This window comes from Solea senegalensis, linkage group LG16 (genome assembly GCF_019176455.1).
Source record: "Solea senegalensis isolate Sse05_10M linkage group LG16, IFAPA_SoseM_1, whole genome shotgun sequence".
Lineage (NCBI taxonomy): Eukaryota > Metazoa > Chordata > Actinopteri > Pleuronectiformes > Soleidae > Solea > Solea senegalensis.
This window is the reverse complement of record NC_058036.1, coordinates 13,619,088-13,633,837: the sequence shown is the minus strand read 5'-3', so window position 1 is coordinate 13,633,837 and position 14,750 is coordinate 13,619,088. Positions and strand designations below refer to the sequence as shown.

Here is a 14,750-nt window from a genome sequence, read left to right as displayed (position 1 = left end):
TGTTCATAGTTGAACATGACATGAAACTGTGAATAACGTCTAAATGTAATTTGTCACATCGCCCTCTGCTGGTAGCTTGTCGTACAACCACATTCAAACACTGCCAAGCTGCATTCAAGATAGTAAATGTTGCGAAATGTAGCAACTCTTCATCGCCCGTGTTTCATTTGGTTTGTTATAATTTTAATAGTTTTGAGCTAATTATAGTCACTACCTTCTGTTAAAAACGAGCTTATTAATCACTCGACTTTTTGAAACTCACCACAAAAAAACAAAACAAAAAGTGAAGAACGATCTTGAACGCACCCAGGTGTCGTCTGTTTACCTGAAGATGGTGACCGTAGGTGAGCGTCTTATCAGAGATAATTCATTATCTCACTCACGAATAGTTCATTTAACGCGTCTTTATTTCAGAATGCACGAGTATATGTTAAATATCCGGATCACAAAACATAACAATAACATAAAAGCAGCCTCACAGTTGTCTACATTTTAGAGCACATGCTAGGGAAGAAAGCTAACTTAGGCTAACGTTAGTAGCTTCGATGGCTAACTAGTAGCTACCGCTCTAACTTAATTACAGGTTGATACGTGTTTATATGGCATATATATATACCTATATGACCACAGCGTAGTTACTGGTAAACAGAGGCGTCAGTGGTAGCAGATAAAAACAGTGAGGTACAGTCAGTGACAGGTGACTGAGTCTGTGAATGAGTCTCGGGGCGTGTGTTGCAGTGGATCTGCTGAGTCTGCTGCTGGTGTCAGTGCTGTGGGGCTGCACCAACCCTTTCCTGAAAAGAGGAACAGAGGGCATAGAAAATGTGGCAGAGACCAACAGAGTGTCTCAGCTCCTGGCTGAAGTCAAGTTTCTGTTTCTTAACATCAAGGTAAAATCTGGTATCAGATAGTACACGTCTTTATAAACAAAATAAATTGTTATTATTATGACACCATTGTACAGTGTACATATTTGTCCAATGTTTGTATAGTTGTTTTAATTTTTATATCGTGTTGCATCTTTTTGCCCATTCTTTACAATAATATATGCATGTGTTTTTACTTAACCTGTCTTACTGTTTAATAGTCTTGAGATGTATTTAAAGGACCTGTATGCAAGATTATTTATGCTAATGAATAAACCGATCATTACCCGATTAAGGTTGCCCTTGGTCGACCGTTGGTCGTAATTTTCACTTTTTACGTCTATTTTATAATGAATATTGAACATAACTTTGACTCCACAATAAATCGTTAACCTCTAGTTAGTTTAGGAATAAAGCTGATCAGTTCAACCTACAAGCACAAAAGCAAAGACTAAAGTGTTGCTTTAGTTTCCTCATCAGTTTGCTTACTGGCTGTTAGCATGTGGCTGATTTTGATTGGTTCTTCATATAAAGGGTTTAATTGTTTAATCTTGTCTTCTTCAGTACCTGGTCCCCTTTCTCTTGAACCAGAGTGGCTCTTTGATCTACTATTATACTCTTTCCACCACAGGTGAGACGACCACTCCAGGTTTGGAAACCTCACTTATTGGCATCATTTCAGAGCAGGCATTTTTGCACGTCATTGCAGGGAAAAGCACAGGTGTTAATTACAAACTGAGCCTTTGTTAATGTTTTTAGGAAAACCTTGACCTTTGCTTTGTCAAAATGTCTGCTGTGAAAAAAAGGGCCTGGACTAAAAAATCATCAGCAGGTGACAGGAATCACCACCAAAATACTTCCTTAAATTTATGCTAAATCTAATTTAGTCTAATCTGATTACATTTAATTAATAAAAAAAGATGAACTTCATTTCATTTTCAAATTTTTTATCTAGTCCATGGTATTAAAAAGCACATCCGACACGGCACAACTTCATTCATCATCAGAGATAATAAATGCTCATATTCTGTGATAGCTGTCTCGTTAGTGAGTCAGCTTTTTTGTATTATATCGTTTCAGTAAAATCCACACAGCATGTATTTTGAAAATCACAATTAAATACCAGTAATAATACAATTACTCTACGACTAGGGCTCCAACATTTAAATGATTAGTAATCAACTACTTAATTAATCACCTACTATTTTGATAATGGTTAGTTTTTTTTATTAATCAGTTGTTATTCAGAGCTCAGCACGTTGGATATTCTCAATTTGGTCCTGATTAGATTTTGTCTTCGTAAGTACATGATGAGTTGAATTTGGGCTGCTATTTAAAAGGAAATGTTATATCTGATGTTTTCTCACTTCTCTTTTTACCCAGAGTTATCGGTTGTTGTTCCAGTGGCCAACTCGCTCACATTCCTTTGCACTCTGCTCACCGGCAAGTTACTGGGTGAAGAGTTCGGAGGCAAAAGTAAGTCAGAGGTGATATAATAGTGGCTGATTACAATGTAAGCAAGACAAAGAAGATTCACTTGGTAGTCACTACCTTCCTCTGCTTAAAATGGCAGCACTGGTTATGTCATGTTCTTTTTTTTTTCTGTCAAATCCTTCCCCTCACACCTCACTATGTGCAGGTGCTGTCGCTGGAATGTTTCTCACCATGGCTGGGGTCACTCTGTGTATTATAAGCTCCATCACTGACAATGACAACACTGGGATGCAGAATATGACTCAGTCTGTGCGCTGATGGAAATGATGGCATTCAGCGCCTTCAAGAGATTAGCAGGAAAAGAAAGACGGAGTTGGAGCAGGACCGGAGGGGCAATTGAGATGCAGAAAACGTTTCCTCAGAGCAACATTTCTGCCGAATTGTGCCTGAATGAACTTGTCGTGAGTTTCAGAAGACCCGGTCAGAATCTCTTAATGCCAAGTAGACGGGGAAGTGAGTTCACGATGAGTTCACCCGAGAGCTGCGTTAGATTTATGGCTCTCACATTGAAGTTGGTGGTTGTTAACTTTTACTTTTAAGCACCCTGCTGCCCTGCCATGGTACTGGCATCTGCATAAAAATGGAGAACACATTTAAATAAGGCTGGGGTTTGAAATGGACCAATTAGATGTCTCCTCTTGGATTAAAAGCGACATTGTACTATATAACATTTGCACAAATAGCAGTTAAGTAGGTGGATAATGCAGTTTTTATATGATGCAGTATTTAAGTTTAAGTATTTAAAGTTTTCTCTTTAAATTATGTCTAGACAAATTGTGCCATATTCAGAAATAAATCATTGCACGGTAATGTACTGTATATTTTTTATTGTCACAGTATTTAACTGATGGAGCACTGTACAGATGACTTTGTTATGTTGCATCTTTGCAGCTTGTCATGTCAAATATTTTAATAATAATTTGTTGGCAAAACACACTTCTTAATATTTTTTTTTTTCACCGTCACACATTTGTACAAATACAGCTATGTGTAAAAATGTATTTATTTATTTATTTATTTACATCTACTGCATTAGAATTGTCCTTGAAAGCAAGCTGGACACAACATCATTAACACTAATGCAACCAAATCCAGTCCAGTTTTGTTTCTCAGGCATGTTATCAGTGTGGCCGTGTACGTACACGACAATCTGATCAACAGTATTACAGCCAAATCATGTTATTTGACACGTAGTCCTCAGAGGATGAGTCATACTAAGTTTAACCGATGCCCTCACTTCTTCTCTGGCGCCACCAGCAGGTTGACATCAGTGGTTGTCAGTGACGTGTGTTTCTTTGGTGATAGCCTAATCTAATCATCACTAGGTCAATGTTTTAACAATTTGGACTGTGATCAAAGACTTGAAAAGCTGTTAAGTAATATTTAGCACCTCTTCGCATATTAATATACTAAATGTTATCAATCATGTTTAGTACTAAAAGCAGTTTTATGAGATGTGTGCAGGCATGCTTTCCTCTCTCGTTTCGTCTTAATTTATTCCAGGAAGATCACATTTTTATGCCTGTCAAGTTTCCTAAAGAATAACATTATACATTCATGTTGTTACTTGGCTCATTATCACAGTTAAAATTCTACAAATGACAACATTCATGTCCTTTCTTCTGGTGAACAGCTTTCTGTGCTTTGGGTCCAGCTGTTTAGGCTCATGATGCCGAGGTGACGGCCTTGGTGAATCCTCTTTGCTCCTGTTTCACTTGTCGTTCTGACTGTGGTTCTGTTCCACTGTATTTGACGGGACTTCCTGTGGTTTGTCCTGTTGAAACCGGACACACATTGTCATCGGGCCACAAATCATATTAATGCCAATAAGAATCAAGAATAAGAGTCATTCACTGATGAGCAACGTGAGGTGGGGGGAACATAGGATACCTTTTCTTCCCAGTTCCCTCCCTGCGAGGTGATTAATGAAGGTCTTGGAGACATGTGCTTTTGTTCTGGTTCCTTTTGTGATGAAAGACGCATCAATTACTGCCTAACATTTTTGGGTTCAATCCATTAAATGACAGCCGCTGGTTGTGTGTACCTGTAGATCAGCAGCAGACGTGTCTGTCCAGTTCTCGGAATGTTCTACACCGTTTTGTTCATGCGACTGTTCCTTTTTTAAAGAAGAAAAATACTGTACGTTCACACAGAATGTCAGATGTCGCTGATTATTTAAATGTAGCCGCCTACACACTCGCACTCTATACCTGTTATTAAGTGTGTGTGTGTGTGTGTGTGTGTGAGTGCTTTAAATGTACTGCCTTGTTTTGGTTTGTGGTTTTCAATATTTTAGATGGAATTATGTAAACTATTCATTACTGTCAACTCTGTAAACTACAATGAAGCAATGGCACCGTGACCTAAATACATATATGAATTAATCATGCGGGCCATCATCATCATTGTGGATCCATCCTCTGGAATCAGTCATTTTCTAAATTAAACCCCTCACTATCTGTATAATATGAAGAAAAAGTGACCGAATGTAAAAACAACAAAACAAAACACAGTGGTTTGTCCCATTTCATGATTTAGATAAAAACAAAACGTGTTAATGCCTACCTGCTGTGTGCTGCGGAGAGGCTCGTCTGCACGGTTGACTTCTTCTTCATTCTCCACTATTTCGGCAACTCTCTTGAAGATGAAACGAAAAGGAAGATTTACATTCATGAAGTGTTTTTATTTAATTTTAGCCCAGAAAGAAGACTGTTGAGTTAACCTTGTCAACGGGAAGCTCTGTGGCTGTATTTTCATCCTCCTGCACCTCCTCAGCTCCTCGTACCTCCTCTCTTCTCTTCCGTCCGGCTCCTTTAAATACGCTGGGCTGGACTTTAATAAAAAAGACAATACTGATTATATACTCAACAAATAGACATGTATTGACGGGCCTTAAAGGCGATATCAGTCCTCTCATGTGGTGAAACGAGCTCAGTAATGCTATCAAAGTGACAGAGTCTCTCTTTATTTTGAAAAAACTCTTGGAAGACTCATCACTCAAACACCGTCTTTATAAAGTCTCTTAACGCCACTAGCCTGCTGTCATTTGCCTCAAGTTCTCTCTACTACTGTGCTCTTTCTTCTGTTCCTCTGATTTCTCTTTGCGCCGTAACTCTAACAAATGTTCTACAATGATTGGGTTGTTAATGTTTCCCATTTGATCCCTTGTCAGTCTCTTTGAAAAAGACGTCTGCCCAACGACTAAATATGAAGGTAATTTAATATACAGTTAGATTTGACTTGGCTCCTGACCAGATCCTGTGAGTTGTAGTCTCGACAGTCCTCTGTTCTTGCGGATTTTGACCGGCCTGGCGAAGAATGCAAAGGCCTCATCTGCTTCCTGTCTCCTGCTCCTCTGCTGTGGGGCTTGTGGAGGTGCAGCCTCATCTCCTGTTGACTTCACCCTCCGGCCATCTGACTGAGAATAACATGAAGGGAAATAAAGCCTTCTTAATAGTGGATTGGATATTCTTGGCAGCATGTGCACAAAACAAAGTTCAAGTCCCATTATAGCTGCTGTAGTGGGAATAATAGTGGGATTTTTTTTTCCTGCTCACATCTGGTGAATTGAGGAGAGCTGAGTCGCTGTACTGATCTGCTGGACCGCTCCCTGCTTTCCTGTTCTGAGAGAAAAACGCACAATATGTCATCTGACAGAGAGTTATTGAAAATGTTGTGAAAGTGCCCTGTAGAGTAAACTGAGGATACCTCCGTTCTCCTCAGCAGTCGTCTCTTTCCTTGGTAATATCTATAAAATGAGAGAAAAGGCATTGTTTTGTAAAGATAGTGAGTGCACATCATCTATTGTCCATGTTCCCTCTTGTCTGACAGTCATTCTCGGGCCTTATAAAGGAGAACAAGCAGCACGGAGGCACACAAACATGTCTGTTTGCGCACATTCATCGGAGGAGCTCGCATGACAATACCTCTCCGTCGCTTTTGAGACCCACAGCTCCACATATGGAAGTTTCTTGAACCTCTCGGTTCCCACGGCAACATAGCAGTGGCCAGTCTCCAGCTCCCCAGCTGAGGACACAGTCACCCCTTCCAAGGAACACAACCTGTTTGAGTGTTAGAGAGTGCATTTAGTGGATTCCCTCTCTATTCCACAGAAAGCGTGTGTACGTCTCTGTCAGGTTCACAGACCTGCGCACAGCTCCAGTTCGTAAGCAGACTTTCTCTGTGACCATACTCAGAATCTGCTCCAGGTCCTGCTGCATGCTTCGAGGAATAATGAATCGAAACGGCGGACACAGGAGATCTCCATTACGGAAAACGCTGGACAGGATTATTCAAGCATTTATAATTAGCAATTATCACCCCGAGTCTGTCTAAAACATTACTTGTATACCTACAGTATGTGCACACTGAGTTTTTGGATCACTATAGTTCTTCATGTCTGTACTGACCAATTTCACCCAGCATTCTACAATTCTGGAACTGAGGGAAACTGAATGTCTGATCATATTTAAGTAGGTAAATAAGATGTTTTGTTTCAATATGCTGGTGATAGAGGAGCAGTCAGTGGATTAAAGTTGGCACTATTTATCATCTGGGAATCATGAATGCCTTCACTACAATCTAACAAGTAATCGGAACTATCCAAATTTTTGGGTTTAAAAATAAGAAGATAATAATTGTACTCACTCTGACTCTGCTTCCAAAGATTTGATGATACACTTTTTTAAAAGTGATCTTTAAACCTATATTCTTACAATTAGATATTCTCCATGCTGTGTGTGAGTGTGTGTGTGTCGGCGGTTATCCAACTTACTGTATAACACAAGGCACAGGTATAAACTTCCTCCATTTCGCTGAGACATTTGGCCTCTGGGTTACTTTAGCCTGAAGGGGGACAAATCAGATATGTGGCACATTAGAACACCATAATGTTGTCATATCCTCTGCTTTATTGAATATTCCCTCAATAGGTTTACATTATCCACGTTCTGTCACCCCAAAAGTGTAATTACTGATTGGCTATTCTGCTCAGGTCGGCTCAAATGCTGCAGCCATGGAAACTAATCTCACTCCGCGGCGTCTTCAGTGACACTGTAACATGCCGTGTCTGATCTGAGGGCTTCTCTCAAAGCAGCTACCCACGTTGTAGCATCTCAGTGAAATCTGGAGCAAGTATTTGCGTCTGCCTACATTAATCAGCCTAGAAAAAGCCACTCACTGGTAATCTTTCCTCATTGTTGTTCATTTGACGGGTCAGACATTTAAAGGAATACTTCACCGATTAGCATTTAGCTTTGTATTACTAGAATAGGGGGAGTATTTTTGCTAAATTGTGCTTCCCAACCTCATTTTCCCCTGAGTCGAGAAATATCTTCTTTTTTTTTGTTACATGCCCACCAGTGACACAGTGAGGATTTTTCAGAGGGCTATGTTGCTGGAAGTGATGTACTGAGAGCCAAAGTAACCAAGGACTTAGCTGAATAATCTGGCCGACGACGCCTATGAAATATAGCATTAAACGTGACATTTTTTTGTACATGTTTTATGGCCTTACTGGGTCCTTGCCTAACCCTAAACCCCTGCTCTTTTCCCCCTGAAATGGAGTTGTTTCTTGTGCGTGATATACTTAGAAGCCGTCTCTTTTTCCACTTTTCTGAGATTTCTCTCAAAGTCCTCTATTGTAGTGAAAACTTCGGGACTTCTAGCTTGGGGAATAGTAACCCTCAGTATGTCACTTCCGGCACCACAACCCCCCCGAAAAATCCTCATTCCCAGAATGTAAACAGTGTCCGCCATTTTTGCTAACAGTTACGCTAACAGGACCAAGTGTCACTGGTGGGCACGTAACAAAGAAAAGAATGAAGATATTTCTCAACTGAGGGGAAACTGAGGTTGGTAAGCACACTTTTTCAGAAATACTACCCCTATTCTAGTAATACAAAGCTAAATGCTAATCGGTGAAGTGTTCCTTTAATGCTTTTACAGTACCTCTGAACAGAGAGGCCTGCCCAGACATGTTCGTCGTCTAATAACGTCTTTGTTTCTCCCGCAGGATCAAACGCTCTCTCACACAGACACGCTTCCCGCATTGCTCCACAGCAACCACAACACTGGCATGTAAGACTTTAAAACCCAAGCCTCCACATAGTACAACTCTGCATTCCAAATGGCAGGCACCCAAGGCACACACAATCACTCAGAAAAGTAGCACTGCTTGTTGACACTCGAGACGACTCGGCGTCCAGCTGCGGGGGACACAAAGTCAGCACTCCTGAGCGTGAAGTGGTGTTTTGTGTGCGCTGCTTTGAAGTCATTTCTTGTGCGTTTTAGGAGTCTCCGCCTGCATGCTCGTGTAACCTTCATCACCACGCCCTGTCTTCCTTTTAATTGAATGAGACCAATTTAAGTCTAAAATTGGCACGGCAGCGCCCCCTGCGACCCCCTCATGTGGAGGATAAGGCGGTAGAAAATGGATGGATGGATGTGCACATTTGAAGTGACACAGGATCAACAAGACGGCAAGTATAAAAAAAATGACCTAACACCAAGAAAAAACTCTTTGAAATAAAAAGAAAGAAAGAATATTAAGCTATTTATTATAGGGCTGAACAATTCATTGACATTTTTTAATAAAATCCCTATTTGAATATGACTGGAGGTGCAATTTTTCTGTGTGTGTCAAATTAGATTAATTTAGATTAATTATTGTCCTATAACTAGACCTATACACATCATATTCTACAGGGTGAAGAAAACAGTAATCATTTTAATCATGTTATCCAAATGAAAATGAGAATAATTATGTAAAAACTACCATTCCCTCTCCGCAATTAGATCAATCGTTTAGCCCTAATTTATAAACTGTAATAGTCCAACTCCTGGTGACAAGACATATTTCTCTATTTAAGCATTTTTATTTTTAAAAGTCCTCTAATACAGTCAACTGCCTTGATGAAAGCAATCATAACCTCTGATTCTCCTAAGGACTTTCTGGTTCCTGACGATATCCAGCTGTAATTAGTGAATCTAACATCACAGGAAAGCCTTGAAAAGCCACGATAAGAGTGGAGTGTTTGATGGAGAGTAATCATGAGCCTATTATTTATGTCAGTTGACCAATGCACACACTCACACCTACAGTAAGAGGTTTTTCCTGGACCTGATTTCATATTTAACTTGGCTGGTGTTCAAATGGTACATTCCTGCTGGTTAGACTGGGATTAATGAGTGACAGAATATAAAAGCCTACCTGGATTTCTTCACGGGCAGCAGGGTGCTTTTTTGCTCCTACGTTCAGGTAGCTACACATGAAGACAACAGATTATGATAAAGAGAAGCCACATCTAAACATCTGTATGTATGTATTTAGATACACTAAGCCTACATCCAAATGACCCCAAACATTAGCTCTTGTGTACTCACTCCAGCTTCTTGAACTTTTCAAATCCAGCGGCAACGTACTGGGATCCTGTCTGAAGGTCCTGGAGGTGTGTGACCTTGTGGCCCTGCCTGGGGGTGTACAGGGTCCTGACGGCGAGCGGCGCACCAATGTTCTCGGTCACTTCGTTTAGAAAAGCCTCCATAGTGGCCACTTGCCGCTGGTTGACCACAAACCTCCGGCCACCGTAGAAGGGGTCGCCATTCCTGTACACCAACACGCTCTTCACAGGCGGCAGCAGAGTTGTGGCTGCAGTGCTGGCAGCCATCTGTGAAGCACCTGTTACTGCCAGAGCCCAAACACATGTAGTAGTGAGTACACACACACACTCTCACACATTAATACAAACATATGATGTTTGGTCCATACAGACACTGCTGAGTGAATCACAAGCCTGGCGGACGATGAAGCGGCAGAGACAGCGGGATTGAAAGGCAAAGGTGAAAATGAGTCTCCCTTCTGTTGTTGTGCTGTCTGGACTCCCACTCGCCACGCTCTGCTCCTCTCTATCTCCCTACACACAACCACTACTCCACCGATGGCGGTGAGTATTTCCTGGTTGCCATGGCAGCATGACCAGCAATGACTGGCTTTGCAGGTCAAACCATCAGCAGCAAGCACAACAAAAGAGACAGACAGAGGAGGGGAGAGTGGGAGGGTCACTGTGTTGTAGGCTGAATCAATAAGATCAATGTGACCGGTTGGGTTTACTGTTAGTCGTTACTGAACGCCGCTTTTTAAATGATGACATTTGAAATAAGGAAAAAACTATTTACTATATTTTTTGCTTCTTTGGCTTCGTCCCATGGCGTCTCTGTGACGACATTAATAAGGCAACAGCAGCCGAGTAGGAGACTCCCGTGTGTATATTAATAGAATGAGCGTGATGAGTGAGAGCTCCTTCATTGAAGTCTGAATGGGAAATTTGAGCTTCTGTGAAACAAGACACAAACTTGTTTAAAGCCAGGGATCCTCCCACCGGTGCTATTCAACAGAGCAACATCCTACACAATAGTTAACTACCTCAGCCTCTACTGATTTATGTCATGAGGACAATAAGTGAAACCACCGCACTGGAGGAAATCAACAGAAGAGAAGCCGTTTTTTTAGAAAAAATAACATTTATTCAAAAAAAAAACAAAAACACTGTACATGATTCATCGAGCACACGATCAACGCTTTTGTAGAAAACTGTGTTGACTGACAGCTGTCGAGACTCCAGTCCCACATTATTACATTCACTTGGTATTGCTTCTGCTGTCAGGACATGGTCAGTCTGTCCTTCAGAGACAAATACTGTTGGAGAGGGAGAGGAAAAAAAAAAAGAAGAAAAATGAAAATTATCACACTGTTGCTGATGCACGACCACAAATCTGAAAATAGTTTTTGGCGTTATAGTTGGAATTATTACAGACATACAGGGCTGAAACAATGTAGTTTACACTAGAATTTTATTTAATACCAGAACAGATTGCAGGAATCTCAAATGCATGTATATTTATATAAGTTGGCTACTTTGCACTTTGCCAAGCAAGGTGATGTCAATAAATTGCTTCTGGCGCTAGCATTTGCCGCAAATTTATTACGGTTATTATTCTGATACGAACAATGCCGTGAGACATGCCTCCTCCTGGACCTTTTGTTGTACTGACTTGTTTTCAAGGCCACTAAATAAATTCTGGCTTGCACTGGAGGCAATTGTCTTACAGCTGGAGACTGCCACTGCTGAAAGACCGTAGGAAACACTACATCTCTCGCTTACCTTTTTCCTGCTGTCAATGGCCTGTTGTAGCCAGACCAGCTCCATGGTCAGCGTGTTTCTATGGAGACGCAAGGCCTCCGGTGTGCGGGGCACCTCCTGAGCCGAGCAGTACTGCCGGAGACCTGGATATAAGATGGTAAATTTAAAGAGACTTGTACGCTACGCCGGACATGAGACAAACCAGACTGTTCAAAAACATTCCATAAAGACATCCATCTATGTGTATATACAATAATACATTTACTTATAATTACCTTCATAACCTTTTAATCTGTCTGTTATTTTCCCAGTTTGTTTAGGTTCATAAAATGCATATATAACCTATTATTCACACGCAAAAATCTGCCAAATTGTTTTAACTTTAGGAAAAAACTCACTCAAATTATCAGAATAGCTTTAAAATATTTAAGTAATAGATTGGATTATTGATCTATAGCATAAAAAGATTCTTACACAAAACTAGTTTGAAAGTAAATGTGTAAATTAATGTGTTGATAGGCATTTTTTCTTATACTTTTATAGGTTTAAAAATGAAAGTTTAGGCTTTTCTCGTCCAAATGCAGACATAAGTGAGTTCATAAAGATGACATATGATTGTGAAAAAAAAAACCCAACATGCAATATTGTATTTCCTCTTATATTTAGCATAAACTATTACTGCCAAATACATTTAACTTTTAGTATACCAATTTTAGGCATCACTAGGACAACACTTACCCTGGTGATGGTGACTGTTGCTCACATCCAGCTCCAAACTGCTCCAGATGGTGGTGGAGTTTCCTGTGCTCTCCATCAGTCCTCCATCTTTATCTTCTTCCTGGTCCTTCTGTCTGGCATCCTCCACATCTTCCCCAGCATAGCTGCTGGGGAAACAGTCTCTTGAAAGACGGGGTTTGCTGTTGGTTTCCGAATCATCCCTCTCAGCTTCTGTCTTCTGTGAGAAGAGAGTCTGATCACCCCCTCTGTCCGACGATAAGGATGCTGCCGATGCTGCCGGGCTCTGAGGCCTGGCACTGACATCTAGCCCTGGATCTGAAGGCAAACTCACATCACTGCTGGGTGGAAATGGGTCGTCCTGATGTTCATTAAAAAGAAGAGAAATATGTATTTAAAAGCTCACAAAGACAACACTTTGACAATTAGAAATTTGACCAATATGGGTCTTTCCATTATCTGCACGATATCAATATTTATGCTAGCACCTTCTACAGCTTTTATTTTATCGTTATCGGTTATCAGCCCAAGCACTCCCGATATATATGCATATTGGATATCGGCAAAAAGTGCATCACTAATTTTTTGTAATACATAATACACAAAGGACACCAATGTAGAAATAAAATGATTTATGCCTACATTTAAAAAGCTTCGTCTGAGCCTATAAAACCCAAATTATTCTTAATTTAAAGCCACTATAAACGTATACAAACATACTTATGGACAGTATATTCAAGAAGTGAAACGAATGAGTTGTACTTCAAATAGTTCAGGTAACTTACAGTGTCAGTGAAGTGGGGTGTGGCGATAATAATCGTGTCCTTCCACTGCACGTGTGTCAAGTCTCCATCGATCTCTTTCACGATGTCTTCAAAGTCTTCTCGCGCACGGGCCAATTCCTTTCTCACCAAATATCCACGTGCACGTGCCTACAGGTGAGGGAAATACGTACAGTAACGGTAGCAATATTAGCTAAATCAGCTGTTTAACACGCGTTAGCAAAAATTAGCTATACGTCAACAAAACAGTAAACAACTCTCCAAAAGTACTGAAACCTGGAGCACTAGGATGGAAAAACAACGAGATTTAAAAAGCATTACCTGAAACTGGACGAGTGTCTTGTCCAGTTTACTCCAGTCCATTGCTATGGCAACGTGACAGCGCTACATCGGAAAGCGGGAGATAAAACTTTTTTAATCTACTTCTGGTGTCAAACTATAAAATTAAAAGCACGCCATTGTGAAATGTTACCGTCGTTTGTAGTATAACTTTTCTTTGTTACGTGCTACTTCACTTATGTCTGCATTTGGACGTGAAAAGCCTAAACTTTCATTTTTAAACCTATAAAAGTATAAGAAAAAATGCCTATCTACACATTAATTTAATTTAGGCGCTGTATAACTTTGTATATTGCGACAAACAAAACTGAAACATAATTTTATGATGTTAACTGAATTTAACTGCGCAAAGGAATATCCGAAATAGAAGCGTAATGACGTTTATGGTGTTTTATTTTGACAAACGTTACATGAATTGACCCGGAAGTATTCCAGTGTTTTGAGTTTTGCAATGTTGCTACTGCTGCTCGTCACATGGCACTTTATCTCAAAGTTTCTCGCTACAGCTGCAGATAATGAACTCTGGTTCAAATCAGAAGACTTTGTTCCAGACATGGGGAGCCGCCGTCTCTCAAAGCACATTTGGCCAACCGAAAAAAGGCGCTAAAGGCGATAAAGCCGCTGGGCGGCGGAGAAAAATCCCAAGTACAGGCAGCACAGGTAAGGTGGCTCCATCACAACCTCCACGTAACCCTCTATGGAGTGAAACGGGACATTCGTCAACATTCACAGCAGAGACCCCAGTGAGGACAGAGGAGCCTGCACCTGCGTTTGAATATGAAGATGAGGATGATGATCTCATGGTTGTTGCTGTGTACGAGGCTGAAAAGAGCCTGCAATGTAATAATACAAACTTTATTCAGCATGACAACCCAGTAGGAGCAGAAAGCAGGGCCCTTTCTCCAGCACTATCAGGTGCCAGGACATATCCTGACCTCCCTGGGTTTGACAGCTCCTCGGCTAAGGTATGGATCTACCCCACCAATTACCCCATCAGGGAGTACCAGCTGAAGATGTCAGAGGCTGCTCTGTTCCACAACACACTGGTGTGTCTGCCCACTGGTCTGGGGAAAACCTTTATAGCCTCCGTGGTCATGTACAACTTCTACCGCTGGTATCCGTCAGGGAAGATTGTTTTCATGGCTCCCACGAAACCCCTGGTGGCACAACAGATCGAGGCCTGTTACAAAGTGATGGGGATCCCTCAGGCTCACATGGCTGAGTTGACAGGTAACAAAACAAGTGGAGGTAGACTGATAGAAATAGTGTGGACAAGTAATCAAGCGGCTCTTTGTAATAACTGTTATCGGCCAGTGTTGGAGTTAGACCCATTAGTCAGCTGTTTCATGTAATTGCGCTGACCTTTGCCCTTTTAAAAAAGAAAAAAAAAGAAA

At 40.9% G+C, this 14,750-nt stretch overlaps 4 protein-coding genes across 9 annotated transcripts in view; 2 read left to right on the top strand and 2 right to left on the bottom strand.

Annotated features, from left to right (window-relative positions):
* Positions 1-106: 106 nt before the first annotated feature.
* Positions 107-8,836, top strand: tmem234 (transmembrane protein 234). 2 transcript variants are annotated; one of them, XM_044047347.1, is made up of 6 exons: positions 107-344; positions 739-890; positions 1,431-1,497; positions 2,250-2,342; positions 8,374-8,438; positions 8,652-8,836. In XM_044047347.1, exons 1-6 carry the CDS (start codon positions 332-334, stop codon positions 8,706-8,708), a joined length of 447 nt encoding a protein of 148 aa, XP_043903282.1. In that variant the 5' UTR covers positions 107-331; the 3' UTR covers positions 8,709-8,836. The 2 variants fall into 2 exon arrangements, with proteins under 2 accessions (XP_043903282.1, XP_043903283.1); XM_044047348.1 differs by lacking the exons at positions 8,374-8,438; positions 8,652-8,836 and adding an exon at positions 2,506-3,170 and having other exon boundaries at positions 118-344.
* On the bottom strand, positions 3,171-10,397 carry dcdc2b (doublecortin domain containing 2B). Of its 2 annotated transcripts, XM_044047343.1 has the most exons (14): positions 10,129-10,396; positions 9,744-10,044; positions 9,571-9,622; positions 7,135-7,205; positions 6,507-6,638; positions 6,287-6,421; positions 6,069-6,108; positions 5,918-5,983; positions 5,613-5,778; positions 5,083-5,192; positions 4,926-4,997; positions 4,405-4,476; positions 4,251-4,322; positions 3,171-4,134 (listed from the first exon to the last, which is right to left on the bottom strand). In XM_044047343.1, the coding sequence occupies exons 2-14, from the start codon at positions 10,025-10,027 to the stop codon at positions 4,072-4,074; spliced, it is 1,335 nt and encodes a 444-aa protein (XP_043903278.1). In that variant the 5' UTR covers positions 10,028-10,044; positions 10,129-10,396; the 3' UTR covers positions 3,171-4,071. The 2 variants fall into 2 exon arrangements, with proteins under 2 accessions (XP_043903278.1, XP_043903279.1); XM_044047344.1 differs by lacking the exons at positions 4,251-4,322; positions 4,405-4,476 and having other exon boundaries at positions 10,129-10,397.
* A 482-nt stretch (positions 10,398-10,879) lies between these two features.
* On the bottom strand, positions 10,880-13,478 carry iqcc (IQ motif containing C). Its single transcript, XM_044047345.1, has 5 exons — positions 13,339-13,478; positions 13,021-13,167; positions 12,239-12,596; positions 11,522-11,643; positions 10,880-11,055 (listed from the first exon to the last, which is right to left on the bottom strand). The coding sequence occupies exons 1-5, from the start codon at positions 13,378-13,380 to the stop codon at positions 11,020-11,022; spliced, it is 705 nt and encodes a 234-aa protein (XP_043903280.1). The 5' UTR covers positions 13,381-13,478; the 3' UTR covers positions 10,880-11,019.
* A 110-nt stretch (positions 13,479-13,588) lies between these two features.
* fancm (FA complementation group M) overlaps positions 13,589-14,750 on the top strand; it is a 35,567-nt gene continuing 34,405 nt past the window's right edge. For 3 of the 4 annotated variants that reach the window (XM_044047587.1, XM_044047588.1, XM_044047586.1), the window contains exon 1: positions 13,589-14,586. In XM_044047587.1, the coding sequence (XP_043903522.1) occupies positions 13,872-14,586 (715 nt within the window). In that variant the 5' untranslated portion in view covers positions 13,589-13,871. The remainder of the gene's footprint in view (positions 14,587-14,750) is intronic. The other variant, XM_044047589.1, reaches the window with a different exon arrangement.